Source organism: Pleurodeles waltl, chromosome 7, assembly GCF_031143425.1.
Source record: "Pleurodeles waltl isolate 20211129_DDA chromosome 7, aPleWal1.hap1.20221129, whole genome shotgun sequence".
NCBI lineage: Eukaryota > Metazoa > Chordata > Amphibia > Caudata > Salamandridae > Pleurodeles > Pleurodeles waltl.
This window is the reverse complement of record NC_090446.1, coordinates 333,909,714-333,925,206: the sequence shown is the minus strand read 5'-3', so window position 1 is coordinate 333,925,206 and position 15,493 is coordinate 333,909,714. Positions and strand designations below refer to the sequence as shown.

Genomic DNA, 15,493 nt, shown 5'->3' with positions numbered 1-15,493 from the left:
GGATATTTGAGGAGACCACCACCTGTTTCAGGCCATTGACCCCTCCCCATTCTAAAGTAACCATTGCCATGGGATGTACTTTTCTCTGATTGTCAGCGTTGGTGACTGTGTAAGTTTTTCCAGTCAGGTATTGGCCAGGGGAAACCAGTTTCTCTGTCACCATGGTGACACTGGCACCTGTATCCCTCAGGCCCTCTATTCTAGTCCCATTAATTAAGAGTTGCTGTCTGTATTTTTGCATGTTAGGCGGCCAGACAGCTAGTGTGGCTAAATCCACCCCACCCTCAGAAACTAGAGTAGCTTCAGTGTGGACCCTGATTTGCTCTGGGCACACTGTTGATCCCACTTGGAGACTAGCCATACCAGTGTTACCTGGATGGGAGTTTGGAGTGGAACCTTTCTTGGGACAGGCCTTGTCTCCAGTTTGGTGTCCATGCTGTTTACAGCTATGACACCAGGCCTTTTTGGGATCAAAGTTTTTACCCTTGTACCCATTGTTTTGTGAAGAGGCTCTGGGCCCACCCTCCTGTGCAGGTTTTTGGGGGCCTGTAGAAGACTCTTTACTATTTTTAGTTTTGGTTGTCTCATCACCCTTCTGCTGGGGAGTCTTTGTGACCCCTTTCTTTTGGTCACCCCCTGATGAAGTCTTGGACACCCTTGTCTTGACCCAATGGTCCGCCTTCTTTCCCAATTCTTGGGGAGAAATTGGTCCTAGGTCTACCAGATGCTGATGCAGTTTATCATTGAAACAATTACTTAACAGGTGTTCTTTCACAAATAAATTGTACAGCCCATCATAATTACTTACACCACTGCCTTGAATCCAACCATCTAGTGTTTTCACTGAGTAGTCAACAAAGTCAACCCAGGTCTGGCTCGAGGATTTTTGAGCCCCCCTGAACCTAATCCTGTACTCCTCAGTGGAGAATCCAAAGCCCTCAATCAGGGTACCCTTCATGAGGTCATAAGATTCTGCATCTTGTCCAGAGAGTGTGAGGAGTCTATCCCTACACTTTCCTGTGAACATTTCCCAAAGGAGAGCACCCCAGTGAGATCTGTTCACTTTTCTGGTTACACAAGCCCTCTCAAAAGCTGTGAACCATTTGGTGATGTCATCACCATCTTCATATTTAGTTACAATCCCTTTAGGGATTTTCAACATGTCAGGAGAATCTCTGACCCTATTTAAGTTGCTGCCACCATTGATGGGTCCTAGGCCCATCTCTTGTCTTTCCCTCTCTATGGCTAGGATCTGTCTTTCCAAAGCCAATCTTTTGGCCATCCTGGCTAACTGGATGTCCTCTTCACTGGGGTTATCCTCAGTGATTTCAGAGGTGTTGGTCTCTCCTGTGAGGGAACCAGCATCTCTGACTATTATTTTTGGAGTCAGGGTTTGAGGGACCCTGTTCTCCCTAGATAGGACTGGTAGGGGGGAATTGTCCTCCAAGTCACTATCCTCTTCCTCTGAGTTGCCACCCTCAGAGGGGTTGGCCTTTTCAAACTCTGCCAAAAGCTCCTGGAGCTGTATTTTGGTAGGTTTGGGGCCCATTGTTATTTTCTTTAGTTTACAGAGTGACCTTAGCTCTCTCATCTGTAGATGGAGGTAAGGTGTGGTGTCGAGTTCCACCACATTCACATCTGTGCTAGACATTATGCTTCTAAAAGTTGGAATACTTTTTAAGAAACTAAAACTGATTCTAGAATCTAATTCAAACTTTTAACAAACTTTTAAACTCTAAAAGAAATGCTAAACAGGATCTAACACAAGGCCCTAGCAGGTCTTTTAAGAATTTAGAAAACTTTTCAAATTGCAAAAATCAATTTCTAATGACAATTTTGGAATTTGTCGTGTGATCAGGTATTGGCTGAGTAGTCCAGCAAATGCAAAGTCTTGTACCCCACCGCTGATCCACCAATGTAGGAAGTTGTCTCTGTATGTGCTATTTCAAAGTAAGGAATAGCATGCACAGAGTCCAAGGGTTCCCCTTAGAGGTAAAATAGCGGTAAAAATAGATAATACTAATGCTCTATTTTGTGGTAGTGTGGTCGAGCAGTAGGCTTATCCAAGGAGTAGTGTTAAGCATTTGTTGTACATACACATAGACAATAAATGAGGTACACACACTCAGAGACAAATCCAGCCAATAGGTTTTTGTATAGAAAAATATCTTTTCTTAGTTTATTTTAAGAACCACAGGTTCAAATTCTACATGTAATAGCTCATTCGAAAGGTATTGCAGGTAAGTACTTTAGGAACTTCAAATCATCAAAATTGCATGTATACTTTTCAAGTTATTGACAAATAGCTGTTTTAAAAGTGGACACTTAGTGCAATTTTCACAGTTCCTGGGGGAGGTAAGTTTTTGTTAGTTTCACCAGGTAAGTAAGACACTTACAGGGTTCAGTTCTTGGTCCAAGGTAGCCCACCGTTGGGGGTTCAGAGCAACCCCAAAGTCACCACACCAGCAGCTCAGGGCCGGTCAGGTGCAGAGTTCAAAGTGGTGCCCAAAACACATAGGCTAGAATGGAGAGAAGGGGGGTGCCCCGGTTCCGGTCTGCTTGCAGGTGAGTACCCGCGTCTTCGGAGGGCAGACCAGGGGGGTTTTGTAGGGCACCGGGGGGGACACAAGTCCACACAGAAATTTCACCCTCAGCAGCGCGGGGGCGGCCGGGTGCAGTGTAGAAACAAGCGTCGGGTTTTCAATGTTAGTCTATGAGAGATCTCGGGATCTCTTCAGCGCTGCAGGCAGGCAAGGGGGGGATTCCTCGGGGAAACCTCCACTTGGGCAAGGGAGAGGGACTCCTGGAGGTCACTTCTCCAGTGAAAGTCCGGTCCTTCAGGTCCTGGGGGCTGCGGGTGCAGGGTCTCTCCCAGGCGTCGGGACTTTAGGTTCAAAGAGTCGCGGTCAGGGGAAGCCTCGGGATTCCCTCTGCAGGCGGCGCTGTGGGGGCTCAGGGGGGACAGGTTTTGGTACTCACAGTATCAGAGTAGTCCTGGGGTCCCTCCTGAGGTGTCGGATCTCCACCAGTCGAGTCGGGGTCGCCGGGTGCAGTGTTGCAAGTCTCACGCTTCTTGCGGGGAGCTTGCAGGGTTCTTTAAAGCTGCTGGAAACAAAGTTGCAGCTTTTCTTGGAGCAGGTCCGCTGTCCTCTGGAGTTTCTTGTCTTTTCGAAGCAGGGGCAGTCCTCAGAGGATGTCGAGGTCGCTGGTCCCTTTGGAAGGCGTCGCTGGAGCAGGATCTTTGGAAGGCAGGAGACAGGCCGGTGAGTTTCTGGAGCCAAGGCAGTTGTCGTCTTCTGGTCTTCCGCTGCAGGGGTTTCAGCTAGGCAGTCCTTCTTCTTGTAGTTGCAGGAATCTAATTTTCTAGGGTTCAGGGTAGCCCTTAAATACTAAATTTAAGGGCGTGTTTAGGTCTGGGGGGTTAGTAGCCAATGGCTACTAGCCCTGAGGGTGGGTACACCCTCCTTGTGCCTCCTCCCAAGGGGAGGGGGTCACAATCCTAACCCTATTGGGGGAATCCTCCATCTGCAAGATGGAGGATTTCTAAAAGTTAGAGTCACCTCAGCTCAGGACACCTTAGGGGCTGTCCTGACTGGCCAGTGACTCCTCCTTGTTATTCTCATTATTTTCTCCGGCCTTGCCGCCAAAAGTGGTGCCTGGCCGGAGGGGGCGGGCAACTCCACTAGCTGGAGTGTCCTGCTGGGTTGGCACAAAGGAGGTGAGCCTTTGAGGCTCACCGCCAGGTGTGACAATTCCTGCCTGGGAGAGGTGTTAGCATCTCCACCCAGTGCAGGCTTTGTTACTGGCCTCAGAGTGACAAAGGCACTCTCCCCATGGGGCCAGCAACATGTCTCGGTTTGTGGCAGGCTGCTAGAACTAGTCAGCCTACACAGATAGTCGGTTAAGTTTCAGGGGGCACCTCTAAGGTGCCCTCTGTGGTGTATTTTACAATAAAATGTACACTGGCATCAGTGTGCATTTATTGTGCTGAGAAGTTTGATACCAAACTTCCCAGTTTTCAGTGTAGCCATTATGGTGCTGTGGAGTTCGTGTTTGACAGACTCCCAGACCATATACTCTTATGGCTACCCTGCACTTACAATGTCTAAGGTTTTGTTTAGACACTGTAGGGGTACCATGCTCATGCACTGGTACCCTCACCTATGGTATAGTGCACCCTGCCTTAGGGCTGTAAGGCCTGCTAGAGGGGTGTCTTACCTATACTGCATAGGCAGTGAGAGGCTGGCATGGCACCCTGAGGGGAGTGCCATGTCGACTTACTCGTTTTGTCCTCACTAGCACACACAAGCTGGCAAGCGGTGTGTCTGTGCTGAGTGAGAGGTCTCCAGGGTGGCATAAGACATGCTGCATCCCTTAGAGACCTTCCTTGGCATCAGGGCCCTTGGTACTAGAAGTACCAGTTACAAGGGACTTATCTGGATGCCAGGGTCTGCCAATTGTGGATACAAAAGTACAGGTTAGGGAAAGAACACTGGTGCTGGGGCCTGGTTAGCAGGCCTCAGCACACTTTCAATTGTAAACATAGCATCAGCAAAGGCAAAAAGTCAGGGGGCAACCATGCCAAGGAGGCATTTCCTTACAACACCTCATTTTGTTTCACTAACAATGAGTCCAATGCCAAAGTGACAGGGATGCTTATAGTAATCTAACGTTCAAAACGTGTTCCACCTTTTCTTGTAAAGTGGATTACCTAGGAAGATTTATTTATTGGCAAACACTTGATTTAAACTCTCTCTTCTCGCATCCCAACTCCTCCAGCCCTCTGCATCTTTTACTGAGTGGCTATACACTGCATTGGTTCTTCACGCCTTACGGGCACCGAGAAATGACAGCCTCTTTTGTGTTACAGATCGTTATCAGGACTGTCTGAGATGCTTATATATGTTTCATCAGAATTTTGTAGATGCTGCATTTTGGACATTCGGGGCCTAATTACGACCTTAGCGGATGGGATATTCCATCACAAATGTGGCAGACATCCCGTCCGCCGTATTACAAGTTCCATTATATTCAATGGAATTTGTAGAACAGCAGGCGGGATATCTGTCACGTTTGTGATTGAGGATCCTGTCCGTCAAAGTCGTAATCAGGCCCTTACTGTTACATGCAAACTTTATTCAGTCTGTACATTTTCATCATGTATTGATTCATTCGCATAGAGAATATATATATATTTTTTTAAACAAAAAGAAGAAGAAACAAGACCAGGCAAAAGTAGATGATACATTTTTCACTACAATAGATGGCCCCCTTGGGGTGTAGGTTATAATAAACCTATCATAAAGATCAAGGTCCTCCTCAAGAAAATTCATCTCAATGAGGAAAACCCTAACACACTTAGGAGGAAGATGTCAGATTAGTTATAAAGTTCCCATCACACAACAAAGAATGGGGAAGTTCCCAAACAATGGGAACAATCGCAAAATAAAAGCAAAAACTGCCAATAAAACACAGGGGGTCATTTTGACCTCGGCGGTCTTTTTTAAAGACCGTCGTGCGTAAGACCGCCATTGGTGGCGGTTTGCCGCTCGGCCTATTATGACCGTTTGCAGCTCTCCGTCCTTTTACGGACGGAGAGCCGCCAACAGCCATACTGGCGGGAGGCGGGGAAGTGGAGGTTGCTCCACCTCCACCGCCACGCCAACAGAACACCACCCAGCGAATCACGTCCTGTGATTCGCCGTGGCGGTGTTCTGTTGGCGTTGTGGTGTCAGCGGAGCTGCCCCCATGGCTCCCGTCCCCTCCCGGAGGATCGTCGGACCAGGTAAGTCGATCGTCCGTGAGGGGAGGGGGGGTGGGGTGGGGGGGGGTTTGGGTGTGTGCATGGGGGTGTGCGTGTGTGTATGTAGAGGGGGTGTGTGAATGCGTGTATGCCTGCGGGGGTGTTGTGTGTATGGGAATGAGTGCGTGTATGTCTGTGGGTATGTCTGTATGGATGTGTGCGTGTATGTTTGAATGTGGGTGCGCGTGTATGACTGTGTGTGAATGTAGGCATGTATGTCGGCGTGTGTGCGTGTAAGTATGTAGGTGGTGTGGGTATGGGTGAAGTGATGTTGGGGGTCGCAGTGGGGAGGGGGTCCCTGCCACCTTTGGGAGGTGGCAGGGGGTAGGGGAGGGAGTCGGGGTGGGGGTGAGGGATGGGGGAGACCCCTATCAGTGCCAGGGAAGGAATTCCCTGGCACTGATAGTGCTTACCGCCATGGATTTCATGGCGGTTCAAACCGCTGGAAATCCACGACGGTAAGCCGGGTCCAAATACCGTCGCCGGTATAGTGACAGCCGCCGGGCTGGAGACCAAGGTCTCCAGCCCGGCGGGCGGAACGGAGAACCGGCGGATGACCATGGCTGTAACCGCCATGGTCATAATTCCACAGAGTAAGACCGCCAGTCTGTTGGCGGTCTTACCGCCGGTTCTCCGCCTTCCGCCAGGGTTGTAATGACCCCCACAGTGTTTAAAATATATATTTGCAGTACTTTAGGAGATGTTTTGTGCCCGAAGGTACCCAACTCATTCTAGCAGTGTTCTCTACAGCCACTTGTACTTGGGAGCAGAAAAAATTATTTAAGTTTCAACATTCCTTTCTTGAGAGTCTGATAAACTCTGTGTAAGGAAATGCCTCCTTGGCATGGTTACCCACTAACTTTTTGACTTTGCTGTTGTTAGTTATGATTTGAAAGTGTGCTGGGACCCTGCTAACCAGGCCCCAGCACCAGTGTTTTTTCCCTTAACTGTACCTTTGTCTCCACAATTGGCACAACCCTGGCACTCAGGTAAGTCCCTTGTAACTGGTACCAAGGGCCCTGATGCCAGGGAAGGTCTCTAAGGGCTGCAGCATGTCTTATGCCACCCTAGGGACCCCTCACTCAGCACATGCACACTGCCTCACAGTTTGTGTGTGCTGGTGGGGAGAAAATGACTAAGTCGACATGGTACTCCCCTCAGAGTGCCATGCCAACCTCACACTGCCTGTGGCATACGTAAGTCACCCCACTAGCAGGCCTTACAGCCCTAAGGCAGGGTGCAATATACCACAGGTGTGGGCATATGTGCATGAGAACTATGCCCCTACAGTGTCTAAGCAAAACCTTAGACATTGTAAGTGCAGGGTTGCCATAAGAGTATATGGTTTGGGAGTTTGTCAAACACGGACTCCACAGTACCATAACGGCTAAACTGAAAACTGGGAAGTTTGGTATCAAACTTCTCTGCACAATAAATGCACATTGATGCCAGTGTGCAATTTATTGTAACATACACCCAAAGGGCATCTTAGAGATGCCCCCTGACTACCTACCCGGCTTCTAGTGTAGGCTGACCATTTTCTGCCAGCCTGTCACACACCAGGCATGTTGCTGGCCACATAGAGAGAGTGCCTTGGTCACTCTGTGGCCAGGAACAAAGCCTGTACTGGGTGGAGGTGCTTCTCACCTCCCCCTGCAGGAACTGCAACACCTGGCGGTGAGCCTCAAAGGCTCACCCCTTTTGTTACAGCGCCCCAGGGCATCCCAGCTAGTGGAGATGCCGGCCCCTCCGGTCACTGCCCCCACTTTTGGCGGCAAGGCTGGAGGAGATAATTAGAAAAACAAGGAGGAGTCACCCACCAGTCAAGACAGCCCCTAAGGTGTCCTGAGCTGAGGTGACCCCTGCCTTGAGAAATCTTCCCTCTTGAGTTTGGAGGATTCCCCCAATAGGATTACGGATGTGCCCCCTACCCACAGGGAGGAGGCACAAAGAGGGTGTAGCCACCCCCAAGGACAGTAGCCATTGGCTACTGCCCTCAGAGACCTAAACACACCCCTAGATTCAGTATTTAGGGGCTTCCCAGATCCCAGGAAATCAGATTCCTGCAACCTAAAGAAAGAAGAAGAAGGACTGCTGACCTACAAGCCTGCAGAGAAGGAGGAAGACAACAACTGCTTTGGCCCAGCCCTACCGGCCTGTCTCCAACTTCAAAGACCTGCTCCAGCGACGCATCCGACAGGGACCAGCGACCTCTGAAGCGTCAGAGGACTGCCCTGGACTACAGGACAAAGAAACTCCAGTGAACAGCGGCCCTGTTCAAAATCAGCAACTTCTTTGCAACAAAGAAGCAACTTCCAAGGACTTCACGTTTCCCGCCGGAAGCGTGAGACTCTACACTCTGCACCCGACGCCCCCGGCTCGACCTGCAGAAAACCAACACCTCAGGTAAGACTCCCCGGCGACTGCAAGCCCGTGAGTAACCAGAGACGACCCCCCTGGACCTCCACAGCAATGGCTGCAGAGAGAATCCAGAGGCTTCCCCTGACTGCGACTGCCTGTAACAAGGGAACTGACGCCTGGAACCAACACTGCACCTGCAGCCCCCAGGACCTGAAGGAACTGAACCTCGACGCAGGAGTGACCCCCAGGTGACCCTCTGCCTTGCCCAGGTGGTGGCTGTCCCGAGAAGCCCCCCCTGTGCCTGCCTGCACCGCTCGAGTGACCCCCGAGTCCCTCCATTGAAACCTATACAAAACCAGACGCCTGCTTTGCACACTGCACCCGGCCACCTCTGTGCCGCTGAGGGTGTGCTTTGTGTGCCTACTGTGTCCCCCCCAGTGCTCTCCAAAACCCTCCTGGTCTGCCCCCCGAGGGACGCAGGTACTTACCTGCTGGCAGACTGGAACCGGAGTACCCCAGTTCTCCATAGGCGCCTATGTGTTTTGGGCACCTCTTTGACCTCTGCACCTGACCGGCCCTGAGCTGCTGGTGTGGTAACTTTGATGTTGCCTTGAACCCCCAACGGTGGGCTGCCTATGACCCAGGACTGAGGCTTGTAAGTGTTTTACTTACCTCCTAATCTAACCTTTACTTACCTCCCCCAGGAACTGTTGATTTTTGCACAGTGTCCACTTTGAAAATAGGTTATTGCCATTTTTACAAAGACTGTACATGATATTGTTTTCATTCAAAGTTCCTAAAGTATCTAAGTGAAGTACCTTACATTTAAAGTGTTTAACGTAAATCTTGAACCTGTGGTTCTTAAGATAAACTAAGAAAATATATTTTTCAATATAAAAACTTATTGGCCTGGAGTAAGTCTTTGAGTGTGTGTTCCTCATTTATTGCCCGTGTGTGTACAACAAATGCTTAACACTACCCTCTGATAAGCCTACTGCTCGACCACACTACCACAAAATAGAGCATTAGAATTATCTACTTATGCCACTAATTTACCTCTAAGGGGAACCCTTGGGCTCTGTGCACAATATTTCTTACTTTGAAATAGTATATACAGAGCCAACTTCCTACACTCTGCATGCCACAAGAAAACATACTAGACTTTATAAAAGGCAAAGATGTGTTTGCGGTGATGGATATCAAGAGTATTAAGTATTAACATGTTTGCAGACTTCAACAGTGCCAAATACCCTCCGTAATTTACTGTCTCAACAGATATGAGTAAAAGATACCTTCTTCCAAAACAAAATAACATTCAGGATGTGGTCGCAATCCTCACACTTGTTCATGAGCACATTACCAAAGAAAATGTCACAGCTAATAATTACTGAGTTGGGTCTGGTAAGACTTCCAGAGACTACATAGTGATGCATGTTAGGTTGGCTTTTGTTGAGTGCATGAACAGAAATGCCGACTTGAGGCCTGTAAATTCAATACTTTAACTGACCTATTAATAATAGGGCTTTCTTCTGCTCAGATGTGACTATTGTATCGGGATGGGTCGAATCTCAAGGTACCTACAAACAAGTAAATTCTTTTGCAGAATCATCTTAGGTTAACTTGAAAGCATGTTTCTAATTTGTACCTACACTAAATTGGGTTATGTTACATTAAAAGGTTCAATAAATCTATCTAAAATAAAAGCCCTTCATTAGGCCCTGGGTAACAGCACACCTGTCTGCAAGACATCCTCTGGACAAAGCCAAAGCTACTCTGTTTATTTTAAATGGCTAAAAGGTACATTTCTCTCTTGCCTCATTTTATTGGCTCTTTGTAGGATTTATTCTGCCTGTCAAGAAGTGTCTTCATTGTAGTGCTTGAGGGACTACTTTACATCCGAAAAGTATGCTTAATCATCATGCTGTCTGTCACATTCAAATCTTTGTATCCTATAGGCACTATGTACATAAAGCAATCTTTTTTCCTGCTTTTTCCCCAGCACAGTCAAAGCCATTATAAGAGGCTGTAATGTCATAACAGCATTGGTAAATGCCATGCACATAAAGGCCAGCAAGTTGGGTTGATGCACATAAAGGCCGGCAAGCTGGGTTAATCAGTTAAGTGCTGACCGCTGGAAGGCATCAGATTCTTGTCAACCACCATAAGTGAAGAAAAAGTTTGAGCCTATTTAAATGTAATCGGCATCTCCGAAGGAAATGATGGTGCCTTCCAAAAAGAACTCTTCAGACATAGATGATAATTTGAACCCTGAAAAAAAACATTTTTATTTTGAACCTTGGGGGGAAAAAAAAAAAATAACTTTTTAAGCCTCATATTTGCATACCAATTGAATGCATCTTATGTCAGAGTGTGGGAACTGGTGGTCACTCGCCTACCTGACTAAATATAAACGTATTCAGCCATCGACTTGACATCTCGCCTTTTCAGTGTCTAATTAGAATTTCGGATTTTACAATGTTATTGTATGCACTGGCTTATCATACTCAGCTTAATCTTATGACTCGCTGTTCCATAGACCTATTTATCTTGCTTGACAGGATCTCTTTGTTGGCCTTCTGGAAGACTTGGTAAGGGAGCACCTGGGATTTTTTCTCATATAACTTCCTCTCCATAGCTCTTTTTCCCACATTTATGAAGTAGCTGCTGCTCTGCCATTGCCAAGTACGCGCTGAACCTATTTGTTCCCTGACAAACCGCCCACCATTCTAAACCTGGATCTCATTTTGTCCACTGCAGTTGGATTGTCATTCCAATGATCCACCCAGAATCAGCTTTAGGTCTCCTTCACATGAACTCCTCTCTAGAAACCCAGCGTTCAAACCTAACGGGGTCCGATAACCTCCAACACAAATTGGAAAAGATCCTTATGTCTTCTTCACCATGCAACATACATGGTCTTGCCCAAGCTCCTCTCCCACCTTAACAACTAATCCCAGGATCCATCATGGAAGACCAACAACGGTCTTTCTTCCACAATGTGGTCCCACTCTGATCCTACCCACTGACTCCTTTTGTCTCAACAACATGATCTGGAAGTACCTCGTGCAATTCCAAAATCATCTTTTCATATTAGCTCCATGGTAGTAACCTTAGGTCTTGCCAGAGTATCAAAGCATTCCAAGCATCTTTAAACACAAAAGCAAATGCTCATGCCTCTCAGTCCAGTCCAGTTCTCCCTACACACCCTCAGTGTCTCACCATACAAGCACCACTTATCTCTGCAACAAGTAATCTAATAGGTCAGGAAATACTTGAATCAATGGCGTTTAATCTGAAGGTACATAATTTTACCTCACCTACTATGCCAAAGGGAGCCTTTCCATACTTCTATGAATTACCTCAGCTACATCACAGAAGGGTAATTACTTTAAGGTGGTAAATACATGAGATGACTAGGAACGCAGCTGCCTCGCAATCTCGAATATAGATTTAATGCTCTTTTAGCCTTTATGTTTGTTGAGAAATAGTTTTACCCCCTCAAGTAGGGAGAGTTATTCACAGCACCAAACAGCAGAGAATATCAGTTGTGATGGTTACACAACGTTTTAATGAAAAGTAAGCTTTTAAAAGTCAGAAACAAATATGTCAGTTAAGACAATAATGCACACAAAACATAGTTGCACATCTAGGTACACGTTATTTAAATCAGACCAATTACTTTGGTAAAGGTAGTGTTTCAATTTGATTCGGTGCGGGGCGCCGGGACTTATTTTTGAGGGCTGGTACCTATTTTTCTGTCTCAAGCATTCACAGCGAATAAAAGACACAAATGGAAAAGACAGGGGAAGAGAAATACGAAAAAGCGTCACAAAGGGAGAAAGCAGAATGCTGCAAGGGTGAACTGAAGGGACAGGAAGTGGCTGTGAATGGATTAAAGAGGTCCGAGACTACTTCAGGATTACGCTGCCTCAATATTCTGTGCTTGCACATTTAATTGCCGCAGCAGCGTAAGAGTTTTGGGTAGGGGCACGTTTTTATTTACAACTGAAGCACAAGGTAAGGGCCCTTATACTCCATGGGATGGAAGTTGATTTAGTGTAATTATTTCTTTGAGGAAAATAGGGAGCAACGATGATGCACTGGAATTCACTTTAGTAGGAGGGGGTCCCGATTTGTAACGAAAGGTACATTAGAGAGGAGAAGATCATTCAGTTTTAAAGATCTAAACTTTAACTGGGTGCACAGCGACTAGGGATTCTAGAACAATTCTCTTCCTACTTTTGGTGGCTGTCAGTTTTAAAGCAATTCAGTCCACTCATCCAATAATACAGTGCTTCAAAAATGGATCGCACTGCACAAAGAACTCATTTAACCGAGACTCGGAAAGCCAACCTATGAGAAACTTGGTCCAGCGTGTTATTGCAGCCTAGGGTGACCACCCGTCCGTAAATTTCACGGACTGCCCGTAATTTCGCCCTGCGGTCTGTTGTCCGTGATGAAAGGCTTAACGGACGGCATTTGTCCGTAATTTTAGCCTTTCACCAAAAGGACAAAGGCCGGCAGGGCGAAACTACAGGCAGATTAGTTTCCCCAGCTGCAGTGAACGACAGGGGGTCTCCTGTGCTCTGAGGGAGGGAGGGGCAGGCAGATAAGGCCTTCTTGCCAGGGGGTCTCCTTCCCTAAAGAAATGCAAATGTGGGCAACTGGTAAATCTGCAAATGTAAAGGGACATGAAAACCCACCTCCACTTTAACCAAAGGAGTCACTTGAAGCTTTCTAATGGCAAATATATTTTCTTTTAGAGAGGTGCTGCAATGGTGCTCCAAGGTGAGTTTTGGAGTGTGTGGTTTTAATGGAGTGTTATAAAAAATGTTAGTACTAGGTATAAACTCTATATTATTCAAATCTGTATTTGAGAAGCACTTTTTTTATTTAACCAAAATGTATTTGCGCATTTTGTAGCAGCCTATATATGATGTGATTGTATTTATATAGCGCTTACTATCCCTGACGAGGCGTCAAATGCATGTTTAAAATAAGGACTTGTATATTCACAATTCTTTCAGGGGCCTCGGTACATCATAGAACTAACAAACTTTGGCAAAACCGGTAGGTCTAGTCTATACAAGACTTATTGGCTTTGCCAATGTGTTCTAGCCATGGTATACACCAGAGTGGCTGCTGTTCATGGCTAAAAGTTAGTGGCATAGTGGTGAGGAGTGGAGTAGAGCGGCATAGGAGCAGTGGCGTAGAGCCCAGTGGTGCAGGGTACAGTGCAGTTGTTTAGAGTGCACTGGCGTAGAGTGCAGTGGTTTAGAGTGCAGTGGCATGAGTGGCGTGGGACAGAATAGAGTGGCACAGAGTGCAATGGAGTAGAGTGGCATACAATAGAGTGGCAGAGAGTGCAGCAGTGTAGAGTGGTGCAGTGGCATAGAGGGCAGAGTAGACCCATGTAGCAGAGTGCAGTGGCGTAGTGTAAAGTGGTGCAGTGCAGAGTAGAGTATAGTGCTGTAGAGTGCAGTCGCGTAGAGTGGAGTGATGCAGAGTAGAGTGGCATAGAGTGCAATGGCATAGAGTGCAGTGGCGTAGAATGCAGTAGTACATAGTAGATTGGTGTACAGTACAGTGGCGGAGAGTGCAATGTTGCAGAGTAGAGTGTCACTGCAGTGATGTAGAGTGGAGTTGAGTGGCACAGAGAGCAGTGACGTAGGGTACAGTGGTGCAGAGTAGAGGGCAGTGGCGTACAGTGCAGTTGTTTAGGGTGCATTGGCGCGCAGTGCAGTGGCATAGAGTGGCATGGGGTAGAGTAGCCTGGAGCAGAGTAGCATAGAGTAGAGTGGCATACAATAGAGTGGCATAGAGTGCAGTAATGCAGAGTGGTGCAGTGTCATATAGTGCAAAGTAGACTCATGTAAGATAATTGTAGAGTCCCTGACATACACTCTAGTGATGTGAGACTACAGACAAGTTGTGGGTACCTCACATCCTGACATTAGGTGTGAGACTGTCACCCAAACCATCTGCCCTGCCTCTTTAATTTTTTTTTTAGGTTGAAAGTCCATGGGCGGTTGGGGTAAGCCAGATTTTTTTGTTCAATTTGTTTAAACTAGCATAAAGTTAATTACCCTAATGTTTCCCAAACTGTTTGCCAGTGGTTTTAAAATGCTCAGAAACAATCAAAAAATTGCTGTTACTTTCTCTTCAAGAAAGAATGGGTAGATTTGGTTAGGGGGGATGGCCTTGCCGCAGTACTGAAGGGAACTAATTTACTACTGAACAAGGACGTAATGTGACACCTGAATGTAGCATACCAGGAGACAATCACAAAAAGACCACAGTGAATAAATAGTGCTATGTTAAAAAAGAGTGAATAAATATACTGACAACATAGTGAGGCATGGACTCTCTTGCGTAAAATTGACGTTTGTTGTTGAATTTTTGTCCTGAACTTTGACCCTTTGTCCTGAATTTTTGTCCTGAATTTTTTGCAGTCCCAGGCCTTATATTCCATACCCCTCTCCCCAAAACAAGAGAACTCATCCTAGATGTCTCCACACATGCGCACCTGTCCGCATACTCCTAGCTTCTGGAACGTGTGGTCCAGCAACAGCTCCTGCAACTCCAAGTTGAGCGCCAAGTTTCTCTCAAACGGGCTTCGCAGCAGCCACCGATAGGGCTCCAGGCTAGCCATGTCGTTGCCAATCAGGGTCTGGCAGCGGGAGGCACCACGGCTGCGGGCAGCCAAGGCTCGGAAGATCAAGCGAGGCTCGGCTGAACAGGCCCAGCCCGCCCGCGACTGGAATGAGCCATTATCCAGCACCAACGGTACAGGTCGCGGACTCCGCACAGCGGGATCTGGCTCCAGCGCCACGTCTGGCACACATTGGGCATCTTTGAAAGAGAAAACATTAGCAGGCATTTCCGCCATCTTGCAGCGGGACAACGAGGCTGACCGCGGCGTATAAGAGAACCAGTTCTTCAGCCTCAAGCGCGCAGGCGCAGCTTCCTAGCAACAGCCTTGGATACGTGTATAGAGAAGACAGACTATAGAACACGACACACGAATGACAGTTTGAACTACTCTAGCAATGAACAAAGAAAGAGTCCCAGCCTAACAGTTTAGTATTTCTGATAAAACGAATTTCAGGCCTGCCGTTTATACCAAAGATATATTGAGAACGGAAGCGCACGGTGGGGTGATAAAGAATTCGCTTGTGTGGCATGCAGGCTGTCTACTTTGTTTTTTTCGCTGTTTGTAAGGCCGCTGTTTCAAAACTAGATAGCGGAGCAGAGGGCAGCTTCTCCAAGAACTTAAAGTGATGGACATCCGTCTGTATATTTCCATTGCTTTTTATGCCAGTTTATTTT

At 47.1% G+C, this 15,493-nt stretch overlaps 1 protein-coding gene across 1 annotated transcript in view; it reads right to left on the bottom strand.

The window, feature by feature from the left end:
- The window catches only part of ACTR5 (actin related protein 5), a 156,210-nt gene extending 141,090 nt beyond the window's left edge, over positions 1-15,120 (bottom strand). Inside the window, exon 1 of the mRNA XM_069243778.1 lies at positions 14,691-15,120. Within this exon, the coding sequence (XP_069099879.1) occupies positions 14,691-15,053 (363 nt within the window). The 5' untranslated portion in view covers positions 15,054-15,120. The remainder of the gene's footprint in view (positions 1-14,690) is intronic.
- Positions 15,121-15,493: the final 373 nt, after the last annotated feature.